Consider the following 12290-nt stretch of genomic DNA (forward strand, 5'->3'; position numbering starts at 1 on the left):
GGTCCTGAGGAGAGAAGTTGGGTTCCCTCCCGGGATGTCCTGGATCCTTCACTCATCGATGATTTCCTCCGGTCCCGCCAGTTGCCCTCAGGAGCGCCAGGAGGCGCTCGTTGAGAGAGGGGTACTGTCATGATCCTGGTCTTTTCCTCTGTCTCTGTCTCCCTCTTGTGATCACTTACTCACTCTATCACGCACACTCCTCCGCTCATTATCACTTTCAGCTGTCTCCCCTTCCATTCCCTCACCTGTCCCTCTTTTGCCCTTGATTGTCTCTGCTTCTTATTCTCTCTTTCTAGCCCTGTCTCATTGTCGGATTATTCGATGACCTTTCGTGAGACACGTCTGTTTCCTAGTCCTGTCCTGTCTTGTCCGTGGATTGTTTAGTCTTTATTGCAACTGTGAGTTATACTGTCATTGGACTGTTTATTATCCGGCTGTGCCTGTTTGCAGAGAACCTGTGCAGCACCTGCCCTTGGCTTTTCACACCGTCAGCGGTCTTCTCTGTTTTGGACTGGGAGTTGGCATCCCGGGATCCCTGCCTCTCCTCTCATGGAGATCTATTGAAAGACTATTTTCTTTATTAAAGACTGTCAATTGCACCCCGCCCTGGTCTACCATCGTTCTTACCTCCTAACACTGGTGGTACCGTTTTGGCCCACTCATACATGGCGCTGTATGCCCTTAAGTGGACCCAATCTGGACCCAGTCCATTACCCTGTAGGGACCTGCCACAGGTTTATGTGGCTGCCATATCTGCTGAGCATTACCCATAGAAGTGTTTTAGAGGGATGTCACTGTAACAATATACAAATCTCCATATTCATCGGGAAGAAGGAGGCGGGAACCGGCGCACAATCAAAACTCATTTTAATATTCAAAAGTAAATACAAAACGGCGCACCAGCCCCTCACGGACAACTGGTGTGCATAAATAAAAAGCAAACATAAAATAATATCCCAGGCCTGGTCCTCTCTCATCCTTCACGGTCGTCGCTCCAGTTTTATATCCTTACATCTCCTACGTGGGACTCAAGACCGGCGGTGGGGGCGCAGGTGTAGCTCATCTCCAATCACTACACCTGGCCTCACTCCTCGTTCCCACGCCTCTCGGCCCCGCCCCACTCGCCACAGTCACCCTTTGGTTTCCCATTTATACAGGGACGAGACAGCTTAGGCCTTTCCACCGAGCACAGATCCTTTTTTGGACTTATTTTGGTTGAAAGGCCTGGCAGCCCATCCATTTGAGCTGTTTAAGTCTTTCAGATAACTTTGAAATTGTCCTATTCTCTATTAGACGTATGAGGATCTGTAGGCTCTGTCAGCTCCTCTTGTATGGACTGTTCCCCAAGATTGGTTAAGTCTTACTGCTTCCTAGGACTAGTATATCCTAAGGCTGCTTCGACACTGTTTGCTTTCAGCAAGTGGTTGGAGGTTTTCTCCCTTGCTATGCGGGGTAAGATAGTACTATATCTTTAGCCTATGAGGCACATGGTGTGACTTCGCCTCTAAGGTGCATGCTTGTTTTATGAAAGCAATGGCTTCTTCTCATGCTCTCTTTAAATAGTTTTTGATGGGAAATGTCTGTGCTGTGGCAGGTTAGTCCTCTACTAGCACTTTCATCAAGTTCTACTTGTCTGAATGTGAGACTGGCTCTTGGCTTCCGGGTCTCTTCCGCTTGAGCAGACTCTTTCCTTGGTCCCAGCTATCTTAGGTACGTCTGGCATTATGGTATATCATTCCCAAAGTGATGACGTCATTGCAGATTTGAAGTGAACCTAAGAAAGGGAACATTTCGGTTACATATATAACCTTGGTTCCCTGAATAGGAAACGAGATGCTGCGATGCTGGCTGTTCCGTAGCTTCGATAGCGCTTCCTTCGTCATAGTGTAAAATCGGATTAAATAGTGTGCAGCACACATTCATGATCATACGTACGTATGTTCGGGGCGGTGCTAAGTGCTATTGGCCGATTAATTGGTGTGATTGTAAAAGGGCTTCAGACATTCATCACACCGGAAGTGTTCCCAAAGCAATGACGTCATCGATGCATCTAGTTCCCTTCACATTTATCTGAAATTGTAACAATGCAAACAGGTTTTTTGTAAGAGGTAGGTTTAAGGTTTGGTTAAGGGATAAAAAATATTGGTTTATCAGAAAAGTTTAAAAGTAATCAAAGTCTATGGAAAGTCCCCAGAATTCACAGAAACAAATGTGTGTGTGTGTGTATGTGCCAGTGAGTGCAAAGCTCTACTTCCGTCTCAGACACAGAAACTAATAATATAGATTTTTTTATGATGATGTTTTGTGCTCCATGGCATTTTAGATCTCAGTCCAATGATTTATCAAACATGGATTTGTGCTTATTTCGGTTTATACTTTCTTTTAAATAATGGATTTACTGTTAAACTGATCTGATCCGAGAGAGTGAAGAGTGTGTCATTTGTTCTCTACAGGTTGAGTAAGTGTGGTATAACAGGTGAAGGTTGTGCTGCTCTGGCTTCAGCTCTGAGATCAAACCCTGAACACCTGAGACAATTGGATCTGACTGGGAATAAACTAAGAGATTCAGGAGTCATGCCACTGTCTGTTGTAATACAGAATCCTTTGTGTAAACTGGAGATACTGTGGTAAGATCAAGACTCTCAGACATGGAACACAATGTAAAATATTTTTAAGTGTTCAGCCTCATTCTGCTGCTGTGAGTTCAGCTCATTGAGCTGTAAATTCAGACTGACAGCAGAAGGTATGGGAACCTTGGATGCTTTAATGGTCAAAGAACACTCAAAAGGCCATGTGATTGACATAAAGCAGACAATCAGGTTTCGTTTTATTCCACATCATGTTTAGGGGCATGCAAATGTTTCCACAATAAAAGGATGGTGTGTAAATCTTTTGGACTATGTCATGAATTTTAAATATTTCACCTGCATTCAAATATAGACACACATCTGCTGTTCAAAGCAAGTAACAGTGAGTAAAACAATGGTAATGTGTGTTAATAGAGCATTAGCAATGTTTGCGAGATTAGCGGCAACCATGCTGGCGATGCTAATGGACTATAAGCTAATAGTGGACTCTGGTAATCAAAATAAAACTATTGATAAAGCACTTTGTGTTTGTTGTAGAATATTATAGGCAAGGCAAGGCAAGTTTATTTATATAGCACATTTCGTACACAATGGTAATTCAAAGTGCTTTACATAAAAGAAAGTAAAATAATCATGAAGAAAAATAATAACAAAAATAAAACAAGCAATTTTAAAACTTTTAAAATGATTAAAACTTTTAAAAACAGTTAGAAAATGATTTTACATAAAAAATAAATAAATAAAATAAAACAGTGAAAATATAGTGCAATCAGTTCGGACAGTGCTCATTCAATAAATGCATTGTGGGATATATCCACACCTTATAGAAATTAAAATGATGGTGTGTAAAAATTATTTTAAGATAAAAAAAATAGAAGATAAAGAAGTAACTTGACGTAGCTCAAACTAAAAAACATGGCAGCAACAAACAGGAAGTGACGTCATGTGAGCCCTGTCTGGCACGTATAAAAAACAGGCTAGCACTAGCCCGACTGTGGAAAAGCAGATAATGTAACAAACTTTCACAAACAATCAACATTTCAGTCTCTTGATCTTAAACAGGCTCGAGTTCAACACAGTCAGAAGAATGTACTAGATTAATTCTCATTTTTAATCACATTTATCTTTCAGCAGTGACTCTTTTTAAAATATTGTTTTAACGGTGCAAAATCACACTCATCACTTCTCCAACACTTTATTCCTGTGATTTCAAAGCAATGACAATTTTTTTTTTGCATCATTACTCCAGTAACATGATCCTTCAGAAATCATTCTAATATTCTGATTTGCTGCTCAAAAACATTATTATGTTGAAAACAGCTGAGTATATTTTTTTTTTAGGTTTCGTTGACGAATAGAAAATGTAGCTCCATTTATCTGAAATATAATTGTTTTGTAACATTATAAAAGTCTTTATCATCAGTTTTGATCAATTTAATGCATACTTGCTAAATAGAAGTATACATTTCTATAAATTCTTAAAGTATTCAACTTTTAAATATTGATAATAATCATAATAATGTTTCTTGAACAGAAAATCAGTTTATTAAAATGATTTATGAATGAGCAAATTATTTCTGATGGATCATATGACACTGAAGACTAGAGTAATGATGCTGAAAATTCCTTTGTTCACAGGAAATAAATTACATTTTAAAATATATTTAAATAGAAAGCAGTTATTTTAAATAGTACAAATATTTCACAATATCACTCCTTTTGCTGTACTTTGGATTAAATTAATGCAGGCTTAGTGAGCAGAAGAGAATTCTTTAAAAAACATTAAAAAGCTTACTGTTGAAAAACTTTTGACTGGTAGTGTAAAAGTTTTATGATCATGTTTTGTGCTCTGTGAGATTTTAGACCTCAGTTCAATGATTCTTAAAACATTGATTTGTGCTTTAAGTTTGTACACTCTATTTAAAGGGCTCTTATGATGCGATTGAACATTTTCCTTTCTATGAGGAGTGTTACAAGCTTTTGGTGCATAAAGAAGATCTGTAAAGTTGCAAAAACTGAAGTTTAATATCCAAAGAGAAAATCTTTATAAAAGTTAAGTCATCCACGCCTGGCTATAACGGCTCATTCTAACATGCCCCCACATGTCTACGTCACGATGTGGGAAGATTTGTATAAAGCCACCCAAATGTTCACACAAAGAAAGAAGATGGATTTTTTATTCTCGCTGTTACTGCTGGCGCCATGTTGTGGAGACACCGTAAGCTTCAGTCTGGTGCTTCTTGAGTTTAGAGCAGTGTAGAGAAGTGCTTGTTGTTTGTTGTTTCTCCGATCACAAATGCAGACATGGTTTTATGTTTATGCAGCGCGATATGTAACAGTATGTTAAGGGGTGTAACATTTCCGTCATGCGCTTGAGGCATTCTGCCAATCACAATGCACTGGATAGCTGGCCAAGCAGCATACATTTCACTTTTTCAGGATTTTTGGTTTAAAAAAAAAAAATGTTTGAGTGTACGCTTTGTCTCCTCGTTCTTCGCTACTTGCTGTAGTACACGTGTGACAATTACACCAAATAAACAAAATAATGTTAATCTTTTTAGCAACGTCATATGACCCCTTTTATAATGTATTTAACAAATCTGATCTGATCTGAAAGAAGACTGTGTCATTGTTCTCTACAGGTTGAATGAGTGTGCTCTCACAGATGAAGATTGTGCTGCTTTGGCTTCAGCTCTGAGATCAAACCCTGAACACCTGAGACAACTGGATCTGTCTGGGAATAAACTAGTAGATTCAAGCATGAAGCTGATCTCTGCTGTGTTGGCGAATCCTCATTGTAAAGTGGAAAAGCTGTGGTAAGATCATATACTATATAACACAATGTAAGAACAAAAAGCAGTAAATCATAGGCGCTATGGCAAAAACAAAATTACTCCTACCTGAAAAGGAATTGTTGGCAAATGGAATACTTGCCACTGATTGGGTAAGACATCTTACAATTAAGATATACTGAAAGTCAAAAAATTGTGACCAGCTTTGTTTCTTATACACAATGGACTTCTATCTACACATTAAAACAGTTTTTCTTTTCAATAGCAAAACATTCAAACATATTATCTGTGTACATCCAGTGAACCAATCTGAGTACGAATCTGTCTTTTCCTGAACCCCTTCTTCTCACTTTTTCCTTTGCATATTAGCTCAGAGAGGCATTTCTTTTAAAATAAAAATGTAGAAAATATTTATAAAAATGCAAATACAGTGTTTAATGGGTATTTAATGGGAAATAAATGTCAAAAGACTAAAAACTAATAAGATCAAGTATTCATTTTACAATGGACATTTTATTAGGTCTTAATAACACTATCCATACAGTATTAAGATACTTTGTCTTATTAAAGAGCTTAAAAGACATAATTGCAAGCATCAAGGTGACATGGTGACAGTCAGTGCAGTTACATTGTTTTTATGAGTGAGTAATTAAACAGTTCATTCATGAATGAATGACAAGATGTTGAAATTAAATTAACTTTGAGCACCACTTTACAAGGCTCAAACAAGAGCAACGCATCACCTGGGTAAAACCTGGGACTTGACATGAAGAAGGACAGATGTAGGTATTCGCACATGATTCAGTTTCACTGCATTTCACTGAGTGTGTGTAGATGTCAGTCCAATGTTTCACAAACACTGATTTTAAGTTTAGACCTTCTCTTAAATAATGGAATTAGTGCTGAACTAATCTGATCTGAGAGAATGAAGAGTGCATCATTGTTCTTTACAGGTTGGTTGAATGTTGCATCACAGATGAAGGTTGTGCTGCTCTGGCTTCAGCTTTAAGATCAAACCCTGAACATCTGAGACAACTGGATCTGTCTGGGAATAAACTAAGAGATTCCAGCTTGAAGTGTCTTTCGACTGTACTGGTGAATTACTGCTGTAAACTCGAAAAACTGTGGTAAGATCACACAGTAACACAATATGAAGTATTGAAAAGTAGTAAATCATAAGCACAATAGCAAACCTTGCCGCTGATTGGATGAGAATCTGCCTTTTCCCTATTCCATTTTTCTTTTTTACATCACATATTAGTTTAGAGACGCATTCATTGTGAAGAAAATTTAAGGATATTAAAAAAATGGAAATACAATGTCTAAAGTCTATTAATTATTGGGAATAAAATGTTAAATGAGTATGTAATAGGCCTACAATTGAATTGGATGTGGTAATATCACATTGATCAGATGGGCTGCACAGCAACCATGTGCAGCTCACTTTGTTTCAACTCTCAAAACCATGACCCCCTTCCTGGACCTTCACTGACACCTTTACTCATCAGCAGGATCAATATGGTTTGGTTTATTAGAAGCAGGTATTGGGCAGGACTTCTGGCATAGCGACAAGAAAGATCTCAATAAGGCAGCATCTGAATATTTTTAGAAATATATAATCATATACAGAGAATGTTATAACATACTGTTTTGTAATGCAAGTAGTATTCACAATCAGCATTTCAATCTCTTGACTTTAAATGGACTCAAGCTCAACACAATCAGAAGTGAGAACAGTGCAGTTGTGTTCTTAAAGATAAAAATAGGGAATGCTGTTTTTCAGTGCAGTATAACAATAATGAGTTTTAAGAAATTAGACTTTGAAATACTGAAAATAAAAAAAGAGAAAAGTGGAAATATTTTGGTGTAGAGGAAATGATTTTCAAAATATCAGCAACATAGAGAATGAATGTCAGATTTGAGAAACAACTACTGTAAGTGCTGACTCAGCTGAGAAAGAGTCCTCTGACTCGTCAGCTGTGAGTCACATGAAGAGAGATATAGTAGAAAAGTCAGTCTACTAAGGAGGTTCACTTTTCTGATCATTATTTTCTGATTTTCATTGATTCAAGTCAAGTCACCTTTATTTATATAGCGCATTAAACAAAATACATTGTGTCAAAGCAACTGAACAACATTCATTAGGAAAACAGTGTGTCAATAATTCAACAAGATTTTTAATGAGATTAAGAATGGTGGAGATTTTCTATCTTCGATTGAACCATCAGAAAAAATGTTCAAATATGCGATGCTCAAATAACTAAAGGAAATTCAAATGTCTAGTTTGCTTTATTCTCTCCTTTCAGTGACTTGTTTCAAAATCTCTCAAGATCTGTGGTCTGTGGCATTTTAGATCTCAGTCCAATGATTCATTAAACTTTGATTTGTGCTTTAAGTTTTACTTTCTGTTTAAAGGGGGGGGGGGGGTGAAATGCTCGTTTTCACTCAATATCCTGTTAATCTTGAGTACATATAGAGTAGTACTGCATCCTTCATAAATCCAAAAAGTCTTTAGTTTTATTATATTCATAAGAGAAAGATAGTCTGTACCGATTTTTCCCGGAAAAACATGACCGACTGGAGGCGTGACGTGTGGGCGGAGCTAAAGAATCACGAGCATGAATAGGCTTTTGCGTTGAGAGCATGTGGAAGCTGTGACATTACCGTGAGGAAAAACCCATCCTCCAAAACAAACCATGGCTAACAGTCAGATTCAGCCGTTTATTTATGATCCAGAATCAGATCCAGAGGCTGAAACTGAACGAAAGCAGCAGCAGCAACGACTCGCTCCGAGCGGGGCTCGAACCCGGGTCTTTGGCATGGGAGGGGACGCACTAACAAGGAGGCAGAGATATTTGAAGCAGTTTTACTCACCGCCTGCGGTTCCAACACACGATCGTGACCCTTTTTCCTTGGGACTGCATCATCCTTAAGAAATAAACGATACGCAAATCCATCGTCAAACTGGGCCTTGTTTATAAAACAAGCATCTTCGAAATGCAGGGAACAAACACAAACACTTGCACAACTCCGTTGATGCTCTGTAAAAATAAACTCCATCCACTGGTCCCTTAATGCTGTTTCTCTTTTGGTAATCTGTGCAGGGTTGTCTTGCCCTGGCAACCAAAAACACACTTCTTTTGTGACTTTTCGCGACGCTCTCGCTCTGATCAGTGAAGTCTGTTGTGCTCTCAGTGCTCTGCTATACGGGAGCGCGCGCTCTTCCGGCAGAAGTGCCTCAGGACCCATATAAGGAAATTCAGCTCCATCTAACGTCACACAGAGCCATACTCGAAAAAAACTTTTCCGAAACTTGTGACAAACCGGAAGTAGTATTTTGGGAACAAAAATACTCCTTCAAATGTACAACTTAATTTTTGAAACTTTGTCCATGTTTAGCATGGGAATCCAACTCTTTAACAGTGTAAAAAACTCAGTATGCTCAGTGTGTCCTTGTTCTTTACAGGTTGGGTTATTGTGGTTTCACAGATGAAGGTTGTGCTGCTCTGATTTCAGCTCTGAGATCAAACCCTGAACACCTGAGAGAACTGGATCTGTCTGGAAATAAACTAGGAAAGTTTGATTTGAGGCTTCTTGCTGCTTTACTGGCAAATCCTCAGTGTAAAATCGAGATACTGTGGTAAGATCATCACTCTAACATTCTTATAAGTAAATGTGTCCTTTAATGTCAATTTTAGGACTAAAATTAGCATTACAAAATAAATGTTCAGTTAACAATAAATCTCAGCATATACGGCACTTATGACATCTCCAACCTATCACATGACCTGCTGCTCCTGTTTGAGCCACCAGTGATTTACTGGAGCTTCAGTTACTTCCTAAGCCTCTCTGACGTACCTCTGACATCCAATAAGGAGATGGCGAGTCATTTCTTTCATTACCTTAATTTATGGATATCTAAAATATAAAAATAAGGAAAAGCCTAAAACATGCCTAATTATAATTTGCATTTTATTATATAATTCCTTACAATTAAAAAATAAAACATAAATTATAATGTCATATATAGGCTATGTAAAACTTTGTCCTATAATTGTATACTGTACTGTAGCTGCTTTTTCAGATTTTTTTATTGTTGCTCTGTTCTGAATACCTTAACACGTAAAGGATTTTCTGCAACCTGGATTAATGTGATTATTACGTTTTTAATATGGATATTTTTCTTACAAAAATGCATCGATTACACTACAGGAGGCCTTTGTTCAGGAGGCCAATTTTTTAATTGATTGTGCTTTTTATTATGAACTTTTATTGACTTCTCATGAACCGATGTAGTGCAACAGCCGCTTAGTTGCATCAAACAGCTTGAAAGATTAAAAACATTTTTTTTTTAAATAACTCTGACTGGATTAGAAATTCATATACGCCTAGGATGACTTCAAGTTGAGTCATTTATGGGCTAATTTTCATTTTTGGGTGAACTAACCCTTTGATGAAAGGGAAAGCCCCTTATACTGGAGAGCAGCCACTTACAGTATGAATTGTTTCTAGGAGGTTATAGTACATTGAAGAATAAATATATGACTTTTTACATATATTTGTGTGATATATCTATAGGAGTTTTAGCACAATTGACAGGTTTCCATTTATGTATTTTCAATTTGCAATTTGAAGGTTATGGAAACACAACAGTGGTGCATTTTTAACTTAAATGGTGTATTAAATAAAATATTTTATAAAATGTGTCTTATTTTATTTTTTATAAAATGTATTTTATTTTACATTTTATATGCAAATAACTGGCCCATAAATATTTTTTAGAACAATAAATGAACAATACAAGATGACTGCTGTGTGACACGCTTAAAACTAGCAAAATCAACATATATATAGAAAGACGTATCTGTAAGAATTAGCACAGAAGAGTTTCAGTCCTTCATCCGCAGTTTACTGTTCCTCTTATATCCTGAATAAAACATGATTTAAGGAAAGGAAAGTTGATCGAAGTGGTAACTTACATTTCTAATCAGTTCAGAAACTGCCAAATGGAAAATCATGAACTTGGTGTTTAAGGACAAGAGTTAATAAATAACATTTTAATGGGAAATGTGGGTCCGTGTAAATCAAATACCCTCCTGTAGGTTTTTAGTAGAAGTTACAGCAAAAAAAAAAAATAATAATTATCCGTCTTAAATCACTATTGAATAGTATCTTACATTCAGCTTTGTGTGTCTGTTCAGTTTCTGGAAGCACATGACAGTTTGAAACCGCACCACTGAGCATCAACATGCATATACATCTCATTCTATCAGCAGCAGCATTTAGCAATGTGTTATATGTTGTTATATCTCCTCTCCTGCTCTGAGACCAGAGTTAATAACAAACTACAGACACCTGAACTACAATTCACATCATGTCATTGTTGTCTACAGGTTAAGAGATTGTGATCTAACAGGTGAAGGTTGTCCTTCTCTGACTTCGGCTGTGAGATCAAACCCCTCACACCTGAGAGAACTGAACCTGTCTTGGAATATACTATCAAAATCTGATGTGAAATCTCTCTTGGATCTGAAAGATGATCCACATTGTAAACTGGAAAGACTAAAGTATGAATCGTGAGTATTTATTTAAAGCTTTGTATTGGATCAAGTTTAGTTACAGACCTCATAAGTGTGTATTGAAAATATAAGATAATATTTCAGCTCCACTTCAGTCTCTGTACCTTAAACTTTGTAAAATAATAGTTTAATTCTGCGATGTGACTGATTTATAAATATATGAATATTACTTATTATGAATATATGAATAAGTGTCTATGTGTGAAAAGAGTTGTTGATCATTTACTGATATTATTCTATGATCAGTTTTTCATTTTTATTCTGAAATGGATCTGCTGATGTGATGTGTCCGCAGTAATGTCTCATATGTGACTGTCTGTGTGTTTTACTAGGACTACCAGTAGCTAGTCTTTAGACATCAGGTCCGTTTCCTGTGAATCAGCCGATGGTGAATAAGGAACTGATAAAGAGACACATAGTCACACAATCAGAAGACTCAAGACTTTGTTGGTCTGTTCTTTTGAATTAAAATTTTGGTGTGAACTAACCCTTTAAGTGACAAAAGTAAGAGTGCTTTCACACTAGCACTTTTGGTGCGCACCCGGATTCGATTGATGTCAGAGTTCGGTTCATTTGGATGATGAGAACGCTGTCTTCTGTACTCGGATGCGCACCCGTGAACCGTACCCGAGTCCGCTTAAAAACGGTGGTCTGGGGTACGCTTCATTTGAACTCTGGCTACTTATGTGAACGCAATCCTAAATCGCGGAATTGAACCGCTATTAATGACATATTATTTGATGAAAATGTGTGTTTGTGTGTGTGTTTCACTCACTTTCCTGATGAATGTGACTGACGTGCTGCAAGCAGAGAACTGTACATTTAATTTCTGTTCGCCTTCAATGTTCTTTAGAGCATTTTCAGTACATTTGTAAGACAGACGCAAGTGCCGTTATGTACCGAAGCTTTATAAACAAAACGAACAGTTCAAAAACGTAATACATAAAAGTGCAGAGAGTAATGTTGTGCATTTGCCGCCTTCTCCTGCCAAGCAACGGGGTAAACAGCTGCTGGCTTGATGACGCAAGCTAACCGCGGTTTGGACTCAAATATTATAATATGAACACAGTCCAGCGGGGGCAGGGGAAGGGGGGAGCATCCGAACTCGGGTTCGGACCATGCAAGTGAACCAAGTGTGAAAGCATCTTAAAACGCATTTCAATTACCAAGCCATAGACTCTATAGGATATGTATTGTATACTATAGACAACTTCAATTATGGGAGAAAGAGTTTAATTTAAGTATAATACTTTCAGTTTACATAATACTTTTAGGGTACATTTAGTGTAAGGTGACATGTTTTAAATTAGAGAGCATCAAGTGCCTGACTA

At 37.4% G+C, this 12290-nt stretch overlaps 1 protein-coding gene across 1 annotated transcript; it reads left to right on the forward strand.

Moving 5' to 3' along the window:
- The first annotated feature begins 2476 nt into the window (after window positions 1-2476).
- LOC113075615 (ribonuclease inhibitor-like) lies at window positions 2477-11885 on the forward strand. The gene is made up of 6 exons (XM_026248298.1): window positions 2477-2627; window positions 5231-5404; window positions 6334-6507; window positions 8847-9020; window positions 10774-10956; window positions 11292-11885. Exons 1-6 carry the CDS (start codon window positions 2575-2577, stop codon window positions 11305-11307), a joined length of 774 nt encoding a protein of 257 aa, XP_026104083.1. The 5' UTR covers window positions 2477-2574; the 3' UTR covers window positions 11308-11885.
- The last annotated feature ends 405 nt before the right edge of the window (window positions 11886-12290 follow it).

This window comes from Carassius auratus, unplaced genomic scaffold (genome assembly GCF_003368295.1).
Source record: "Carassius auratus strain Wakin unplaced genomic scaffold, ASM336829v1 scaf_tig00017285, whole genome shotgun sequence".
NCBI lineage: Eukaryota > Metazoa > Chordata > Actinopteri > Cypriniformes > Cyprinidae > Carassius > Carassius auratus.

Excerpts from the sequence above, each read along its gene's own strand:
- LOC113075615 (XM_026248298.1), top strand. The coding sequence starts at position 2,575 with ATGCCACTGTCTGTTGTAATACAGAATCCTTTGTGTAAACTGGAGATA. Across the intron at positions 6,508-8,846 it reads TGTAAACTCGAAAAACTGTG|GTTGGGTTATTGTGGTTTCA; the intron begins GTAAGATCACAC and ends TGTTCTTTACAG. Across the intron at positions 9,021-10,773 it reads TGTAAAATCGAGATACTGTG|GTTAAGAGATTGTGATCTAA; the intron begins GTAAGATCATCA and ends TGTTGTCTACAG.